This window comes from Oryza sativa, chromosome 6 (assembly GCF_034140825.1).
Source record: "Oryza sativa Japonica Group chromosome 6, ASM3414082v1".
NCBI lineage: Eukaryota > Viridiplantae > Streptophyta > Magnoliopsida > Poales > Poaceae > Oryza > Oryza sativa.
Window position 1 is genome coordinate 20060781 of NC_089040.1, and position 19236 is coordinate 20080016.

At 50.4% G+C, this 19236-nt stretch overlaps 1 protein-coding gene across 1 annotated transcript; it reads right to left on the reverse strand.

The window, feature by feature from the left end:
* Window positions 1-108: 108 nt before the first annotated feature.
* Window positions 109-1605, reverse strand: LOC4341168 (peroxidase 2-like). The gene is made up of 2 exons (XM_015786318.3): window positions 1215-1605; window positions 109-1043 (listed from the first exon to the last, which is right to left on the reverse strand). Exons 1-2 carry the CDS (start codon window positions 1449-1451, stop codon window positions 276-278), a joined length of 1005 nt encoding a protein of 334 aa, XP_015641804.1. The 5' UTR covers window positions 1452-1605; the 3' UTR covers window positions 109-275.
* Between the last annotated feature and the right edge of the window lie 17631 nt (window positions 1606-19236).

A 19236-nucleotide genomic window follows, 5' to 3' on the forward strand; every position in this document is an offset into this window, starting at 1 on the left:
GATAAAATGATCGGGCGCCCGATTCAAAGATTCCTCCGTGTACATGTAGTAGATTTTGATCATTCAAAACGTGCCAATACACATTTTTAATTTCGCATCACATCATATTGCACATATACGAATTCATATACGAATGCATCGTTAGAAGAAACAAAAATTGACATATACAAACGAATACAGTAAACGTAAAATTTTGATTTAGACAAATACAGATGAGTCCAAAAAGAGTTGGGTGGACTCAAAGCTTAAACAAAAGGAGATATGACGGCCGGCCATCAATAATGACCATTGGCCACGGAGCACTTGATCCTGACCTCCGTCGGAGTCCAAGGGTCCGGGCGTATGTTCCCCATCTTCACCATCGCCCTCGCGAAGTCGGCGAAGAACGCCTCCTGGTTGCGGGAGTAGGTCAGCACAAGCTCGCCGGCCCAGCTGCCCGGGGTGTAGAGCGCCTGGTCGGTGGCGAGGAGCCCCCGCTTGAAGAGCAGGTCCTGGTAGTAGAGCATGTCGAACTTCATCGGCGTCCGCTCGTCGAACGGCACGCCGGCCTCCTCGCAGTTGTCCGGCCGCTGGCACGTCCGACGGAGCTCCGCCGCGTAGGACGGGTCGATGTCGTCGTAGCCCTCGCCGCCGTCGATGCGGCCCTCGAAGTTGTCGCAGCTGTGGGCCTTGCCGACGGTGTGCGCGCCGGAGAGCGCGGTGAGGTCGCGTTCGTCGAGGCCGTGCTCGCGGAACACCCCGAGGAGGACGTCGAGGTGGCCGTTTCTCGGGTCCGGGAGCTCCTCCGTGGCGTTCTTGGTAACGAAGCGCGAGTCCTTGCGGCCGAGCAGCACGCCCCAGCTGGGCCCGCCGAGCATGGCGACGGCGTCGCGGGAGGCGAGCGCGAGGACGTCGGCGCAGGAGACGGTGGCCGGGCAGCTGCGCTCGAGCTCGGACTTGATGGCGTCGATCACGTCGAAGCCGGCGAGGGAGGCGTTGGCTTTTTCCTCCTTCTCGCTCTCCGTGGAATCCGTACTGTCCAGGAGGAGGGAGCCATCACAACCCTGCATATATATCCATGTGACCGATGATTGTGAGACAAATGCATTCCATGAAATAGAAGTAATTATTAAAGAATCTTTAATGTAAAAGAAATCATAACAAAATTAATAATAATAATAATATTTTTTAGTAAGTAACTAGCATCATACTAAATAAACGAAGGTAATACTTACATTGACGAAGCAGTCGTGGAAGAAGAGGCGGAGGATGGCCGGCGCCATCCTCGGGTTGGCGGCGACGCTCCGCTCCATCACCGATCGCACGATGTTCTGCGCGTTGGGGCACGTGTTATCGTAGTAACTCTCCGTGTACTCGACGGGATTGCCCTCGGCTGCGGCGGTGGAGGCCAGAGCCGCGACGAGCAGAGCAACCGAAGCGACGGCGACGACGGCCCTAGAGCTAAACGCCATGGCTGACGATGAGCTCGTGTGTCAACCACGAGATCAAGCCCGCCTACGTACCTAGCTCAGCTCAAGCTTGATAATGCTGACCAGCTCCGAACTCCCAAGTGATGGTGAGCTGCTGCTGCTGCTGCTGCTTGCAGATGTTGGCAGTGTGGATGTTGAAGCATGCAGCGAAGCGTGTGTTTATATAGATTTGCAACTTAGCGCGTCGATCTCCTTGTGAGAATACGAGCGCCACACGACGACGGGGTCCTGGTCTGCACGCTGCACGCCTATTGGCTGGCTAGCTCGTGCTCACTGGGCGGCAGCTCAAGACGAGGTCGCAAAAAGAAAAAGGGGAAAATGAGAGGAAAAAATATACGGAAACTAACCAAAATCAAAATAACGTGTCCCTCTATTATATGAGCAAGTTGACACATACCTACCCAATGCTGGCCAGTAAGTGGTCACATCGTACCCTTGCAGCTTGCATCGATGAACTCATCAAGTTAGGATAGATACATCGCCTTAGGATTGACAATTAATTTTCCGATCATTGCATGATCGGACCGTACGAATCTACTTGTAACAATACTTTTCGTAATCACGGTCGTCTCCTTATCATTTGGTGACTTTTGAAGAAATGAGCATGTGTCACTATTCAAGAAAATTAACTCGGTTCGCGATCCTTGATCCATTCCAAGTCTCCAGAACGAGGTAGATTTGATTGATCGACAATGATTTATTTTTCGTTCTAGCTCGCGACAAAACGCTGATCTTTCTAATAATAACACTGGTGGAGAAACCATCTTTTGTCGGTCGGGCGAATTCCACAATAGTCCCGGTTGCAACAAAAACCGGGACTAAAGATCTTTAGTCCCGGTTAAAAAGGGTAACGGGCATATTTGATCTTTAGTCCAGGTTCAAATGCTGTCAGGGCCTGTCAGGCCCCTCCGGGATCTTTAGTCCCAGTTAATAACACTAACTGGGACTAAAGATCGTAACTTTAGTCCCGGTTGGTGTTACCAACCGGGAATAAAGATCCCGGCGATCTTTAGCCCCGGTTCATAACACCAACCGGGACTAAAGTCCCACCCCTATATATATGTCTTCTTCCTTCTCCAGCCCGAGCAAGCTTCAAAATTTCTTCAAAAAAGAGGGGAGGTCATGCCAAAATTTCTAGTGAATTTATTGTGTTGATTATATACAAATCGGAGGTGGCTAAAAGGTTAGCAACTTCATCCTCCAATGTTTTTTTTTCATATTACATTTGGAGCTATGTTTTGCACACTTTTTTGTCTCCAAAATTTTGTTGTTAGTTGATGAGAGAGAAAATTTGTGTGGAGAAGAAAGAATATATAGAAATTTAGTTTATTTGGTAAAGAAGGTTTTATAAAAAAGTTGAGAAGGAAAATATAGTGAAAGTTAATCTTGAATAATAGAAAACAAAGTAAAATGAAAAATTAAAATAAGTACAACACATTAATATTAGTTTAAAACTTTATAAATAGTAAATATATAATTATTCGGTGTAATATTTCATAATATTTGTATGAATAATGATATGTCATTATTGTGTGACTGTTGAAAGAGTATGTAATTATTTTATAATTATTGTATGACTGTCATTATTGTATGAATAATTATGTGTGTACGATTTTTTTTCATGTCATGTAGATGGATCGGCAATGGATGTATGCTGACCGGCGGTCCAAAGAGTTTATTGACGGCGTGCATTATTTTTTGAGAGTAGCCGAAGCTAACAGGCAAAAGGGTTTTATTTGTTGTCCATGCAATAAGTGTAAGAATCAGAAAGAGTATTCTGCATCCAGGACTATTCATTTTCACTTGTTTGAGTCGGGGTTCATGCCAAGCTATAATTGTTGGACATCCCACGGAGAGCAAGGTGTTGAAATGGAAGAAGATGAAGTGGAAGACGACAATATTCTGGACTTTGCTCAGTACGCTGGATTTGAAGGAAATCAAACGGGCGAGGAGGAAAGGGATGCTGATGGTAACAACGTTGCGGATGATCTTGGTCAGATGTTGCAGGACGCCAAGGAGGATTGCGAAAGTGAAAAGGGGGCCCATAAATTGGACAAGATGTTAGAGGACCACAGAACATCGTTGTACCCAGGTTGCGAGCAGGGGCACAAAAAGTTGGATACCACTCTGGAGTTCTTGCAATGGAAGGCAAAAAATGGTGTTAGTGACAAGGCATTTGGCGATTTATTGAAACTCGTCAAGAACATTCTTCCGGAGGGAAACAAGTTGCCCGAGACAACGTACGAGGCTAAGAAGATAGTGTGTCCTCTAGGATTGGAAGTTCAGAAGATTCACGCATGTCCGAATGATTGTATCCTATATCGCGGTGAGGAGTACGAGAACCTAGAAGCATGCCCTGTTTGCAAAGCGCTACGATACAAGATTAGACGAGATGATCCAGGAGAAGTTGACGGGCAGCTAACGAAAAAGAGAATTCCTGCTAAGGTGATGTGGTATTTCCCTATAATACCACGGCTAAGGCGTTTGTTCAGGAACAAGGGGAACGCTAGAATGATGCGGTGGCACGCTGAAGAGCGTCAACAGGACGGGATGCTGAGACACCCCGCCGATGGTTCGCAGTGGCGAAACATCGACAGAATATTTAAAGACTTTGGAAATGACGCACGAAACATACGGTTTGGTTTAAGTACGGATGGCATGAATCCTTTTGGAGAGATGAGCAGCGGCCATAGCACTTGGCCCGTTACGATGTGTATCTACAACCTCCCCCCGTGGCTATGCATGAAGAGGAAGTACATAATGATGCCGATTATAATTCAAGGCCCCAAGCAACCTGGTAACGACATCGATGTGTACCTAAGACCACTGGTCGAAGATCTTAAACTGTTGTGGAAGAAGGAAGGTGTCCCCGTGTGGGATGAGGACAAACAGGAGGAGTTTAACCTATGAGAGCTGCTATTCGTAACCATCAACGATTGGCCTGCACTTAGCAACCTATCCGGGCAGTCCAACAAGGGGTACAAGGCTTGCACTCACTGTATGGATGAAACAGAAAGTACGTATCTTAAGCACTGTATGAAGGTTGTGTACATGGGTCATCGTCGATTCCTTGCAGCAATCCACCAGGTACGGAAGAAAGGCAAGCACTTTGAACATAAGGCGGACCACCATACGAAGCCTAAACATCGCAGCGGAAAAACAGTGTTTGCTATGGTTAAAGATCCTAAAGTAGTGTTTGGAAAGGGGCCTGGCAGCCAGCCTATAGAGAGCGAAGATGGTCACGCGGCGATGTGGAAAAAGAACTCTATATTTTGGGAGTTACCCTATTGGGAATTCTTGGACGTCCGCCACTTAATCGACGTGATGCACCTCACTAAGAATCTTTGTGTAAACCTTCTTGGCTTCCTAGGTGTATATGGAAAGTCGAAAGATACACTGGAAGCACGTAATGATCTGAAGCATATGGAATAACGCGGTGACCTTCACCCTGAACCAAAGGAGAAAGGAAGCCATTACTTGAGTCCAGCCAGCTACACTCTTAGCAAGGCAGAGAAGGAAAGTATGTTTGAATGCTTGGAGAGCATCAAGGTACCGTCTGGATACTCCACGAATATAAAGCGAATAATAAGCACGAAGGAGAAGAAGTTCACAAATCTAAAGTCTCATGACTGTCACGTGTTGATGACACAGCTGCTACCAGTTGTAATAAGGGGTATCCTCCCAGACAATGTCCGGGCAACAATAACAAAGCTATGTGCTTTCATGAACGCAATTTCGCAGAAGGTCATCGATCCTGATAGATTAGAAGCCCTGCAGAATGATGTGGTTCAATGTCTTGTCAGCTTTGAGTTGATATTTCCACCTTCATTTTTCAATATAATGACGCATCTGCGTTGTCACCTTGTCAAAGAGATCGGTATTCTCGGTCCTGTGTACCTACACAACATGTTTCCTTTCGAGAGGTACATGGGCGTTCTGAAGAAGTATGTTCGTAACCGTACTCGTCCAGAGGCAAGCATCGCCAAGGGGTATGGAACAGAGGAGGTCATTGAATTCTGCGTAGAATTTATCGAAGCCCTTCACCCAATCGGGGTACCTGAATCACGCCATGAAGGGAGACTACGGGGAAAGGGGACTCTCGGAAGGAAAGCAATAATGACGGTAGACAACAATTTATTCCGCAAAGCCCATTTCACGGTTCTGCAACAATCTTCATTGGTGGCTCCCTACGTCGAAGAGCACTTGGCTCTAGTTCGCGCCAAAAACATCGGTAAGTCCGATGCATGGATTACAAGGCATCACATCGATACTTTCTCCACGTGGCTGCTACAACATCTCATGGGTAACGAGACGATTAACCAACAACTGGCCTTCCTGGCAAGGGGACCATCTAGCTCGATCGCGACATTCCAGGGATATGAAATCAATGGGTACACATTCTACACGAGGGCCCAAGACATGAAGAGCACGAACCAGAACAGTGCTGTTCGTATCGATGCCATGGGACACGATGGTACGACTGGCACGTATTACGGTGCCATCGAGGACATATGGGAACTTGACTATGGACCTCTCAAGGTCCCTCTGTTCCGGTGCCAATGTGTTAGGTTAACTGGTGGAGGCGTAACGATTGATGACAGTGGGATGACAACGGTTGACCTTAACAAGGTTGGATACTCGGACGAACCTTTTGTCCTTGCCAATGATGTAACCTAAGTTTTTTACGTCAAGGACATGTCTAGCAAAGGAAAAAAGGGCAAAGTGACTGACGAGCCGAAGCGCCACGTGGTTCTGCCGGGAAAAAGAAAAATCGTCGGAGTAGAGGACAAGACTGACGAGGATTACGATCAGTTTGATGGGCAACCACCTTTCACGGTGACAATTGACCCTAGCATCCTCCTATCAAATGAAGACACCCCTTACTCACGTAGCGATCACAAGGAAGGAACAATAGTGAGGAGAAAGTACGTCCGGTCAACCGTCACCGCCAATGTATTGCCGTAATTGTTCTGTACGCGATGTAAACTATGTTGGATGTACCGAATATCTATACTAATCAATTGTTGTATGGCATATGTAAAATAAATATGATTATTAGAATTTTTATCAAATTGAAATCATCCATATGCTAGTTATATATGATCATTAGATTTTTTGTTAATTATGTATGATTATTAGAATTTTAATCAAATTGAAATCATCCATATGCTACATATATATGATTATTAGAATTTCTAAAGGTTTTAAATCATGCATGTGGTATTTACATATGTTAATTAGAATTTTTAACAATTTAATATCATGATATGCTAGTTATATATGATATTAGATTTTGTATTAATTTTAAATCATGCATGTGCTATTTACATATGTTAATTAGAATTTTTAACAATTTTAAATCATTCATGTGCTTATTATATATTATCCACGTATTCTACTACGTACAACAATAATTTTTCGAAGGTTTTATCATTAATTGTTCGAATTTAAATAATTGTAATGCATTATTTACTGTTATCTTTACTCATAATTGTAAATAATTTATCATTATTTACTATTATCTTTACTCATAATTGTCAATAATTTTTCGAAGGTTTTATCATTAATTGTTCGAATTTAAATAATTGTAATGCATTATTTACTATTTAAATAAATAATTTAAATAATTGAAACACATATGCAAAGAAATTGAAGACAAAACTGCTATTATCTTTACTCCCGGTTCCTAACCCTAACCGGGTTTAAAAAGAATTTGGAAATAGCGGGAAAAGATCTTTAGTCCCGGTTGGTGAGAACAACCGGGAGTAAAGATATCTTTACTCCCGGTTGATCAGAACAACCGGGACTAAAGATCTTTTCTTTAGTCCCGGTTGTTGTCAACAACTGGGAGTAAAGATATCTTTACTCCCGGTTGTTCTCACCAACCGGGACTAAAGATCTGGGGGTATATATATTCCGGTTGCGCCCTCGTCTTTTCCACCAACACTTAGCCGTTTTTCGATCTCGGCTTCTCCTTCGCCGCCACCGTGCCTAGGGCAATCCCGCGCCGACACCGCCATCGTCTCTCGCCGTCGCTCGGTGGTCCTCGCCGCCTCCGCCGCAGACGCCGCCGCCGCACTTCTTGGTGAGAGCCGCCGCTGCCTCTCTCTCTCTCGATTTCTATCGATCTCGATCTCGATCTCTCTCTCTCTCTCCACGGCCGACGATCGACGCGGCCGCCGCCGCCGATGACGACGTCGCCACTGCCACGAACGCCGCCCTCCCTCGAGCTTGCCACGCCGCCGGGCCGCTATGGCACGCCTCCGCGACGCCACGCCGGCCGTCGTCGCCACTAGGCCACTTCGCCGCCACCGCCTCGAGGTCGCCACGCCGCCGCTACGCCACTCGGCCGCCACCACCTCGAGCTCGCCACGCCGCCGCTACGCCACGCCGCGGCGGCCGCGCGCCGCCACCGCGCCCGCACGCCGCTGGCCTCCCGACGCCGCTGCCGCGCCCGCACGCCGCTGGTGTCGCGTCCCAAATCGACTCTAAAATTCATCCTCGAAATTGTGAAAAGAATAATTAAAATTCATGTGAAAGCCTCCAACAATTAAAATGTGCAAAGATAAAAGTCAAATGAGGCTTGGAGGATTTTTGTATATTTCCTAAAAGCCTAAAATGTGTAAATCAATTTTGGTGGAATTTTCAGAGCACAAACAATAATTGAAAAGAAATAAACAAAGTTAAAAAGGTTTTATAAAAAGAAAAATCCCAAAGAAGTCTTCTTTTCCCCCCCTCCCTTCTTGGGCTGGCTCGGCCCAGTCCCTCCCTCTCTCTCTCTTCCCCCGCGGCCCATCGGCCTCCCCCGCGCGCGCGCGCCGCTGACAGGCGGGCCCGCCCGCCACTCTCGCTGACGGGTGGGACCCACCTGTCATCTCCCTCCTCGCGCCGCGCCCGCCGCCCGCCCGTGCCCTAGCGCCGCCGCCGCCGCGGATTCCGCCGCATCCCGCCGTCCCCGCGCGCATTAAAGAGGGGGAAATCACTCCCTGTGATTCCCTCTCCCGTTTCCCCCGCTTTCCCCTCTCTCTCTCCCTCGGATTCGTCCGGATTCATCCCGTAATCCTCGCCGGCGTCATCAATGGTGGCCGAGATCTCCGCGGCCGTTTCCTCCCTCTCCGGCCACCCTCTCTCCCTCCCGGCGCTATATAATTGCTCCCCGTGCCTCTCTCCTCCGTTTCCGCCGTTCGCCGCTTGCTCTCGCCGTCGGATTCGTGCTCGCGACGTCCACCTCTCTCTCCGCCGTCGCCGCCGACCTCCGGTCCGCCGCCGTCGTCGCTCCGGACTTCCTCCCGACTCGGCGTCACCTCCTTCGGCTTCGCCACGTCGTCGTCGACCCCGTCCGCCCCTTCGCTTCGCCCGCTGACCGCCGGAGCTCCGTCGCCCTCGTCGTCCCGAACCGCGCCGCCGCCTTCCTCCGCTTCGGTCGCCGTTCCCGTCGTCGCCGTCGACCGGGGTGAGCCGTGGACCGTCCCTTTCGCTTCCCTCTCTTCTCCGCTCTCTCGGGCGCCGCTCCGCCGCGCCGGTGGTCGCCGGCGGTGACCATCGGGGCGCGGGCGCGCCGCCTCCCGTCGGCCGTGCCGGCGAGGCCGCCTTCGGGCGCGCCCCGCGGCTGCCAGGTGGGGCCCGGCCGTCAGCCGCCCGTGCCTCGGGTGCGGCTGACGCGTGGGACCCACGGCGCCGACCGCCGCCAGCCGCGTGCTCCCGGTCCACCGTGGACCGAGAGGCTGACGCGTGGGCCCCACTCCCGTGGACCCGGTCCGCGCGCCCTCTCTCCCGGCTGACGCAATAATCCGATTTTTAATTAAAATTTAAATGAAGAAATTCGCAAATATCCATTTAAAGAGCATATAAACTTCAAATGGCCATAACTTGGCCATTTGAACTCGGAATTGGACCGTTCAAGTCTCTAATTTTTCCTTAAGAAGTCAAGAACCCATTTTTGTGCTTTGTTTCTGCTGTTATGTGGAGTTTATTAGAGTTAAAGCCTTTTTCTTTTCCGTTGGTCGTGTAGACGCTGCAGCTTCGGAAGATCCGCTCTTCGTGGAAGTTGAAGCCGACGTTTGGGAAAGCGAGCAAGGCAAGACACATCATCTTGATCATATTGAATCCCAGTTTATAAAATTATGTTGATTTAAATTATTGCATTATCGCTTTATTTAAATTCCCGCGTTATCACTGTTTTATTTAGCCATGCCTATTTACCTTTGTTATGACCTTATTATTATTGTTTTTGTTATTAATACCTTGTTCACCCTAGATTAAGCAAAACCCCAACTAGTGGACACTCTACTCATAGTACCACTAGTATAATTTTAGGTAGATGCTTCGCAATTTAATTAGGTAACATTAGGTGGTTTTATAACTTTAGACTTGGGAAACTTTCATATCACCTGGACACTTCGGAATTGTTGGTTTATTGTGGAATTGGATTCACACCATCCCCTTTATTCAAAATCCCCAAAATGGTTTTAGGCTGGGCTCGGGGAGCATGGTTTTGATAGTAGCTCCTCGGCCGTATAAGGACCGGTCTTCGGGCCTCTGTTGCAAAGCACTACCGTACTTCCACATGTCTAGTGGGTAAGGCTTAGTTTGTGGCTCAGTCTAGTCATAAACAAAAGTACACGGATTGGAGATGGATGAAGTCGGGGGTCGATGGACATTCTCCAGGGCAAATGAAGGCTACACGAGCTGCGGCCCGGTAGTCGAGATGTCAAATAGCACAGGGTTGGTGCCCTGCTGCTAGGGGCTCAGTTCCGTCTGCCTGTCCCGGGGGTTCCGGCCGTAGGCGGGATTGGGTCGGTACTCTTGTCTATGGCTAGGATGGGTTGGAAACTATGTCACGTCTTTCGTCTGTATACCGTGGTGGTATGTGGCACGTGGTTGCACATGAGAAAGATGTGTCTTGTGGGTAAAGATGTACACCTCTGATCAGAGTATAATCTATTCGAATAGCCGCGCCCTCGGTTATGGGCAAGCCGAGCAATGTACCCAAGTTAGTGTTTTAATTCTTAAAACCTGCTTAACAACTAAAATGTGGAATGGTTGGCCTGGGTTGGCTTGGGACGAGCTGGGACCCAGGGTCGGGTTGCCAGTTCGGTCTGAATCATCGTAGGCCTTGGGTTAAGGCAGGTTCGTGTGGGTTCACGGCCTTGATTAATAACATTGTATAGTTCTAGGATCGCGTTTACAAAATAGCTTTGAGTAACTAAATGTCTTTAAATGCTGTTTACCGCAACCCTAACCCTTTATAGTATAATCCCTTTGTACTCCCTTGCATTTATTTTGCATCTGCGGGTGTGTCTTGTTGAGTACGGTGGTTGTACTCAGTCTTGCTCAATTTTTCCCAACCCCAGAAGAGGAGTTCCTGGAAGATGAAGGCTTTGGTGTCTAGCTCGTGCCTGCCGTCAAGCGCCTGTGGTCGTCGCCCTAGTCTTCCGCTGTTTCCCGTTTGTCTTTGTGTGCTGGGCCTTCGCTGCCCGTGTAATAATTCTATTTACGCTTCCGCTTGTTAAACTCTGAATTGTATCAACTTTTGGTGTACCTTGCCTCCTGGGACAAGGAATAATACACGCACGTCAGGAACGCCTGTTGGGTGATTTCCGGTCGTGATAAGTTGGTATCAGAGCCTCCCTTGACCCTAGGACGAGCCGTAGATCCCAAGCCTTAGCAATATTTTCAAAAATAAAAATCCTTTGTTATTTGTGAAAACCCGCTATTCTCTCTCTGTCTTGCTGCTTCATTTATCGTCAAAATCTGATCTTTTAAATGTTGCTTTTCTCTTTGTTTTTGTTTGTAGATGGCCGGCAGCGTTACCCGTCGTGGTTTGGACATGACTGGCTTCGTCTTGGAGCTGCGGGGCATGTGCGTGGTCTTGGGGTATCCACATGGAGTGGATTACCAGGCCAGGCCGCTTCCGGATCAGGAGGGAGACGATGCGGAGCCCCACGCTGGTTGGGAGGTCACTGCAGTGATCCTCTCTGGCTCTCCCGAGCGGACTTCGCTGGCAGTCACCGCGGGTGGAGATTCCTTCCCCGCCGCTTGCCAGAACGCCGCTCTCCTCGCCATCGGCACTCTTCACCAGCGCTACCCGGACGAGTTGCAGCACTCGCCCTACCGCTACCACCCTCGTCGCGGAGGAGCCCGCGACTACGCCACCTTCCGGGATGCTAGCTCGGAGGATGACGCTACCATCGTGCATCTGGCACGCATGGTGGAGGCATACGACGCGGCTCGTATCGACTTCCATCAGATGGTGCGTCGTGGCATGATCGAGAACAACATGAAGATCCTGGAGCTGCGTCAGGAGAACCTGCAGCTCAAGAAGGACCTCGACGCGGTGGAGGCGCAGCTGCATCAGCTCAAGATCGCCCAGGGAGAGGACTGTCGCCCCAAGCGTCGCCGCGTCTGCCGCAGCCAGAAGATCACCGCCCGCAAGAGCACTTCCAGGCCCGAGCTTGTTCGTCAGTCCCTGGCGTGGACTTGCTTCGTCGAGACCCCTCGTGCTGAGCCCGCGCCCGTGGTTCCCCAGGAGGGGGAAGCCTCCGGCGTTGGTAGCACGGAGGATGCGCTGTTGCTCACCTTCCGTCCTGGCCCGTCGCAGCAGTAGACGAGCAGTTAGTAGGCTTGCGCGTGTGTTTTTCCTCGTTTGTCTTCTTGAGTTGTGTGGGGCATGGTTATGCCGGTGTGTGGCATAACTGTGTCGGAGCCTGTCTTTATTTTATTTGCCTAAGCAACTTGAACTTTAATGAACCAATCTAATAGCAGTAATAAATTCAAGAATTATGGTAGTCGTGGGTGGTTAGTTTTAATTGTCAGCTCTCTCTGTTTGCTGGTTCTGTGTGGGGTTTTCAGATGGTGACGACCAGGAGAAATGCTGTTACCGGTGAAGGCAATCAACCCGAAGGCAGCAACCACAACCACCAAGGCAATCCACCTCCACCTCCTCCTCCGCCTCCACCACCACCACCAGACACCAACGCCATTCTCACCCAGATCCTCGCCCAGCAGGCCAACATGATGACCGCTTTCCTCCACCACCTCCAAAATCCGCCACAACACAATGCTCCACCACCACCCCCACAACACTCTAAGCTCGCCGAGTTCCTCCGCATCCGCCCACCCACCTTCTCTAGCTCCAACAATCCCGTGGATGCGTTGGATTGGTTGCATGCCGTGGGGAAGAAGCTGGACACTGTGCAGTGCAGTGATGAAGAGAAAGTCATCTTCGCCGCCCACCAGCTGCAGGGGCCCGCATCTCTATGGTGGGACCATTTCCAGGCTACGCAGCCGGAGGGACAACCGATTACTTGGGCTCGCTTCACCGCCGCTTTCCGGAGAACCCATGTGCCCGCCGGAGTCGTGGCTCTTAAGAAAAGGGAGTTCCGAGAGTTGAAGCAAGGCAACCGCTCCGTGATGGAGTATCTGCATGAGTTCAACAATCTGGCCCGGTACGCTCCGGAGGATGTGCGGGAAGATGAGGAGAAGCAAGAGAAGTTCCTGGCAGGAATGGACCCTGAGCTGTCCGTCCGTCTAGTTTCCGGGGACTATCCGGATTTCCAACGTCTGGTGGACAAGAGCATCCGCTTGGAAGCCAAGCACAAGGAACTGGAGTCGCACAAGCGCCGCTTGGCGAATTTCCGCAATCAACAGGGTGCTAACCAGAGGGTCCGCTACACCAATCCCTATCCAAGGGGATCCTCCTCACAGCAGCAACAACAGCAGCAGCAACCTCGTTCCGCACCCCGACCTCAATTCGTGGTGCGCGTCCCACAGCCGCAGCAGCAGCAGAATCAACAAGGGACTCGTGCGCCCCGTCCTCCTACGCCAGCTGTGCAGCCCGTTCAAGGCCGTAGGGACGCTTCAGGTCCGCAGCGTCTGTGCTTCAACTGCTTCGAGCCCGGGCACTTTGCGGATAAATGCCCGAAGCCAAGGCGTCAGCAAGGCCAAGCGCCTCCCCGCTCCAACAACGGTGGAAAGGATGTCATTCGGGGTCGTGTGAATCACGTGACGGCCGAGGACGTGCTGACAACTCCAGACGTCATCGTTGGTACGTTCCTCGTTCATTCCATCCCTGCTACCATTTTGTTCGACTCTGGAGCTTCCCACTCGTTTATATCTGTGCCATTCGTGGGGAGAAATCAGTTGGGGGTAGAAAGGCTTAGGAACCCTCTGCTCATCACCACCCCTGGAGGGGTTATGACAGCAAAGTATTATAGCCCTGCCGTCCCTATAGAAATTCAGGGGATTCCTTTTCCCTCGGATCTGATTCTTCTAGACACCCAGAACTTGGATGTGATCCTTGGAATGAATTGGTTGGCTCAATTCCAAGGAGTAGTGGATTGCGCGAGACGCACTGTCACTCTGTACCGAGGGCCGGAACAACCGGTTGTTTCCTTTGCATCCCCAACCTCTGTCAGAAGTTCAGAACTGCATCAGATAGGACTGTCAGAAATCCCCATAGTCAAAGAATTCGGAGACGTGTTTCCGGAAGAACTACCTGGTATGCCGCCCAAGCGAGAGATTGAGTTCCGGATAGATCTTGCTCCAGGAACCACTCCTCTGCACAAGCGACCCTACCGTATGGCAGCAAATGAACTGGCCGAAGTAAAGAAACAGTTGGAAGGGTTGAAAGAAAAAGGGTATATACGTCCGAGTACTTCCCCATGGGGTGCTCCCGTGATTTTTGTGGAGAAGAAAGACAAGACGAAGAGGATGTGCGTTGACTACAGAGCTCTCAATGAAGTCACCATCAAGAACAAGTACCCTCTTCCCCGGATCGATGATCTGTTCGATCAGCTTAAAGGTGCCACTGTATTCTCCAAGATCGATCTTCGTTCCGGATATCACCAATTACGTATTCGTGAAGAAGATATTCCGAAGACCGCATTCACCACGCGATACGGGCTGTACGAATTCACGGTGATGTCGTTCGGTCTAACCAATGCACCTGCCTTCTTCATGAACTTAATGAACAAAGTGTTCATGGAATACTTGGACAAGTTTGTTGTGGCTTTCATCGATGACATTCTGATATACTCACAATCAGAGGAAGACCATCAGCACCATCTCCGTCTGGTGTTGGGAAAGTTGCGGGAACATCAATTGTATGCCAAGCTTAGCAAGTGTGAGTTCTGGATGTCCGAAGTCAAATTCTTGGGGCACGTGATATCTGCCAAAGGAGTCGCTGTGGATCCCGAAACAGTGACCGCCGTCACCGATTGGAAGCAACCCAAGACAGTCACTCAAATTCGCAGTTTCTTAGGTTTGGCAGGATACTACCGGAGGTTCATCGAGAACTTCTCCAAAATCGCTCAACCCATGACACAGTTGTTGAAGAAAGAAGAGAAATTTTTGTGGAGCCCGCAATGCGAGAAGGCGTTTCAAACTCTCAAGGAAAAGCTGGTTTCCTCGCCAGTGTTAATCTTGCCAGATACTCGCAAGGATTTCATGGTGTACTGTGATGCTTCGCGCCAAGGATTGGGGTGCGTGCTCATGCAGGATGGTCATGTGGTAGCCTATGCCTCACGTCAGCTACGACCTCATGAAGGCAACTACCCTACCCATGATTTGGAGTTAGCAGCGGTGGTTCATGCTCTAAAAATCTGGCGGCACTATCTCATTGGTAATCGCTGTGAAATATATACTGATCATAAGAGTTTGAAATACATCTTCACCCAGTCAGATCTGAACCTTCGGCAAAGGAGATGGTTAGAACTCATCAAGGATTATGATGTGGGAATTCACTATCATCCTGGTAAGGCCAACGTGGTTGCCGACGCTCTAAGTCGAAAAAGCCATTGCAACACTCTCAACGTCCGTGGCATTCCACCCGAACTTAATCAACAGATGGAAGCCCTGAACCTAAGCATAGTTGGTCGTGGATTCTTAGCTGCGTTGGAAGCCAAGCCCACCTTGCTTGATCAAATCCGCGAGGCTCAGAAGAATGATCCGGACATGCATGGACTCCTCAAGAATATGAAACAGGGTAAAGCCGCTGGTTTCACAGAGGATGAACACGGAACCCTATGGAACGGAAAGCGGGTATGCGTTCCCGATAACAGAGAACTTAAACAGCTGATACTTCAGGAAGCTCACGAAAGTCCTTATTCAATCCACCCTGGCAGTACGAAGATGTACTTAGACTTGAAGGAGAAATACTGGTGGGTTAGCATGAAGCGGGAAATTGCAGAGTTCGTGGCTCTTTGTGATGTGTGCCAGCGTGTCAAGGCAGAACACCAACGACCGGCTGGACTTCTCCAACCTCTCCAAGTACCAGAATGGAAATGGGATGAAATTGGGATGGATTTCATCACCGGCCTTCCAAAAACCCAAGGTGGATATGATTCTATATGGGTAGTCGTGGATCGATTAACCAAGGTGGCCCGATTTATTCCTGTGAAGACCACCTATGGAGGGAACAAACTAGCGGAGCTCTACTTCGCCAGGATCGTGAGTCTCCATGGCATTCCCAAGAAAATCGTATCTGATAGGGGAAGCCAATTCACCTCTCACTTTTGGAAGAAGCTCCAAGAAGAGCTGGGTACCCGATTGAACTTCAGCACCGCATACCACCCGCAGACAGATGGACAGACCGAGCGTCTAAATCAGATCCTAGAAGATATGCTTCGCGCATGTGTCCTAGATTTCGGGAAGACCTGGGATAAGAGTCTCCCCTATGCCGAGTTCTCATACAACAACAGCTACCAAGCCAGCATACAAATGGCACCGTATGAAGCATTGTATGGGCGCAAGTGCCGGACACCACTATTGTGGGACCAAGTTGGAGAAAGCCAAGTGTTCGGGACTGATATCCTGAGAGAAGCTGAAGCTAAAGTCAGAACCATTCGGGATAATCTAAAGGTGGCCCAGTCCCGGCAGAAAAGTTATGCAGATAACCGACGCCGTGATCTGGAATTCGCAGTGGATGACTTTGTGTACCTTCGGGTCACACCATTGCAAGGTGTACACAGGTTTCAGACAAAAGGGAAGCTCGCACCTCGGTATGTGGGTCCTTTCCGTATCATTGCTCGGCGTGGAGAAGTCGCTTACCAGCTGGAGCTGCCCGCCTCCTTGGGCAACGTGCATGATGTGTTCCATGTGTTGCAACTCAAGAAATGTCTTCGAGTGCCATCCGAGCAGGCCGACTCAGAGCAAATTGAAGTTCGCGAAGACTTGACTTATGTGGAGAGGCCAGTGAAAATCCTGCACACCATGGAGCGCAGGACCAGGAACCGAGTAATCCGTTTTTGCAAGGTCCAGTGGAGCAACCACGCCGAAGAAGAAGCAACATGGGAGCGTGAAGACGAGCTGAAGGCAGCCCATCCCGATCTCTTCGCCAGTTCCTCCGAATCTCGGGGTCGAGATTCCGTTTAAGGGGGGTAGGTTTGTCGCGTCCCAAATCGACTCTAAAATTCATCCTCGAAATTGTGAAAAGAATAATTAAAATTCATGTGAAAGCCTCCAACAATTAAAATGTGCAAAGATAAAAGTCAAATGAGGCTTGGAGGATTTTTGTATATTTCCTAAAAGCCTAAAATGTGTAAATCAATTTTGGTGGAATTTTCAGAGCACAAACAATAATTGAAAAGAAATAAACAAAGTTAAAAAGGTTTTATAAAAAGAAAAATCCCAAAGAAGTCTTCTTTTCCCCCCCTCCCTTCTTGGGCCGGCTCGGCCCAGTCCCTCCCTCTCTCTCTCTTCCCCCACGGCCCATCGGCCTCCCCCGCGCGCGCGCGCCGCTGACAGGCGGGCCCGCCCGCCACTCTCGCTGACGGGTGGGACCCACCTGTCATCTCCCTCCTCGCGCCGCGCCCGCCGCCCGCCCGTGCCCTAGCGCCGCCGCCGCCGCGGATTCCGCCGCATCCCGCCGTCCCCGCGCGCATTAAAGAGGGGGAAATCACTCCCTGTGATTCCCTCTCCCGTTTCCCCCGCTTTCCCCTCTCTCTCTCCCTCGGATTCGTCCGGATTCATCCCGTAATCCTCGCCGGCGTCATCAATGGTGGCCGAGATCTCCGCGGCCGTTTCCTCCCTCTCCGGCCACCCTCTCTCCCTCCCGGCGCTATATAATTGCTCCCCGTGCCTCTCTCCTCCGTTTCCGCCGTTCGCCGCTTGCTCTCGCCGTCGGATTCGTGCTCGCGACGTCCACCTCTCTCTCCGCCGTCGCCGCCGACCTCCGGTCCGCCGCCGTCGTCGCTCCGGACTTCCTCCCGACTCGGCGTCACCTCCTTCGGCTTCGCCACGTCGTCGTCGACCCCGTCCGCCCCTTCGCTTCGCCCGCCGACCGCCGGAGCTCCGTCGCCCTCGTCGTCCCGAACCGCGCCGCCGCCTTCCTCCGCTTCGGTCGCCGTTCCCGTCGTCGTCGTCGACCGGGGTGAGCCGTGGACCGTCCCTTTCGCTTCCCTCTCTTCTCCGCTCTCTCGGGCGCCGCTCCGCCGCGCCGGTGGTCGCCGGCGGTGACCATCGGGGCGCGGGCGCGCCGCCTCCCGTCGGCCGTGCCGGCGAGGCCGCCTTCGGGCGCGCCCCGCGGCTGCCAGGTGGGGCCCGGCCGTCAGCCGCCCGTGCCTCGGGTGCGGCTGACGCGTGGGACCCACGGCGCCGACCGCCGCCAGCCGCGTGCTCCCGGTCCACCGTGGACCGAGAGGCTGACGCGTGGGCCCCACTCCCGTGGACCCGGTCCGCGCGCCCTCTCTCCCGGCTGACGCAATAATCCGATTTTTATTTAAAATTTAAATGAAGAAATTCGCAAATATCCATTTAAAGAGCATATAAACTTCAAATGGCCATAACTTGGCCATTTGAACTCGGAATTGGACCGTTCAAGTCTCTAATTTTTCCTTAAGAAGTCAAGAACCCATTTTTGTGCTTTGTTTCTGCTATTATGTGGAGTTTATTAGAGTTAAAGCCTTTTTCTTTTCCGTTGGTCGTGTAGACGCTGCAGCTTCGGAAGATCCGCTCTTCGTGGAAGTTGAAGCCGACGTTTGGGAAAGCGAGCAAGGCAAGACACATCATCTTGATCATATTGAATCCCAGTTTATAAAATTATGTTGATTTAAATTATTGCATTATCGCTTTATTTAAATTCCCGCGTTATCACTGTTTTATTTAGCCATGCCTATTTACCTTTGTTATGACCTTATTATTATTGTTTTTGTTATTAATACCTTGTTCACCCTAGATTAAGCAAAACCCCAACTAGTGGACACTCTACTCATAGTACCACTAGTATAATTTTAGGTAGATGCTTCGCAATTTAATTAGGTAACATTAGGTGGTTTTATAACTTTAGACTTGGGAAACTTTCATATCACCTGGACACTTCGGAATTGTTGGTTTATTGTGGAATTGGATTCACACCATCCCCTTTATTCAAAATCCCCAAAATGGTTTTAGGCTGGGCTCGGGGAGCATGGTTTTGATAGTAGCTCCTCGGCCGTATAAGGACCGGTCTTCGGGCCTCTGTTGCAAAGCACTACCGTACTTCCACATGTCTAGTGGGTAAGGCTTAGTTTGTGGCTCAGTCTAGTCATAAACAAAAGTACACGGATTGGAGATGGATGAAGTCGGGGGTCGATGGACATTCTCCAGGGCAAATGAAGGCTACACGAGCTGCGGCCCGGTAGTCGAGATGTCAAATAGCACAGGGTTGGTGCCCTGCTGCTAGGGGCTCAGTTCCGTCTGCCTGTCCCGGGGGTTCCGGCCGTAGGCGGGATTGGGTCGGTACTCTTGTCTATGGCTAGGATGGGTTGGAAACTATGTCACGTCTTTCGTC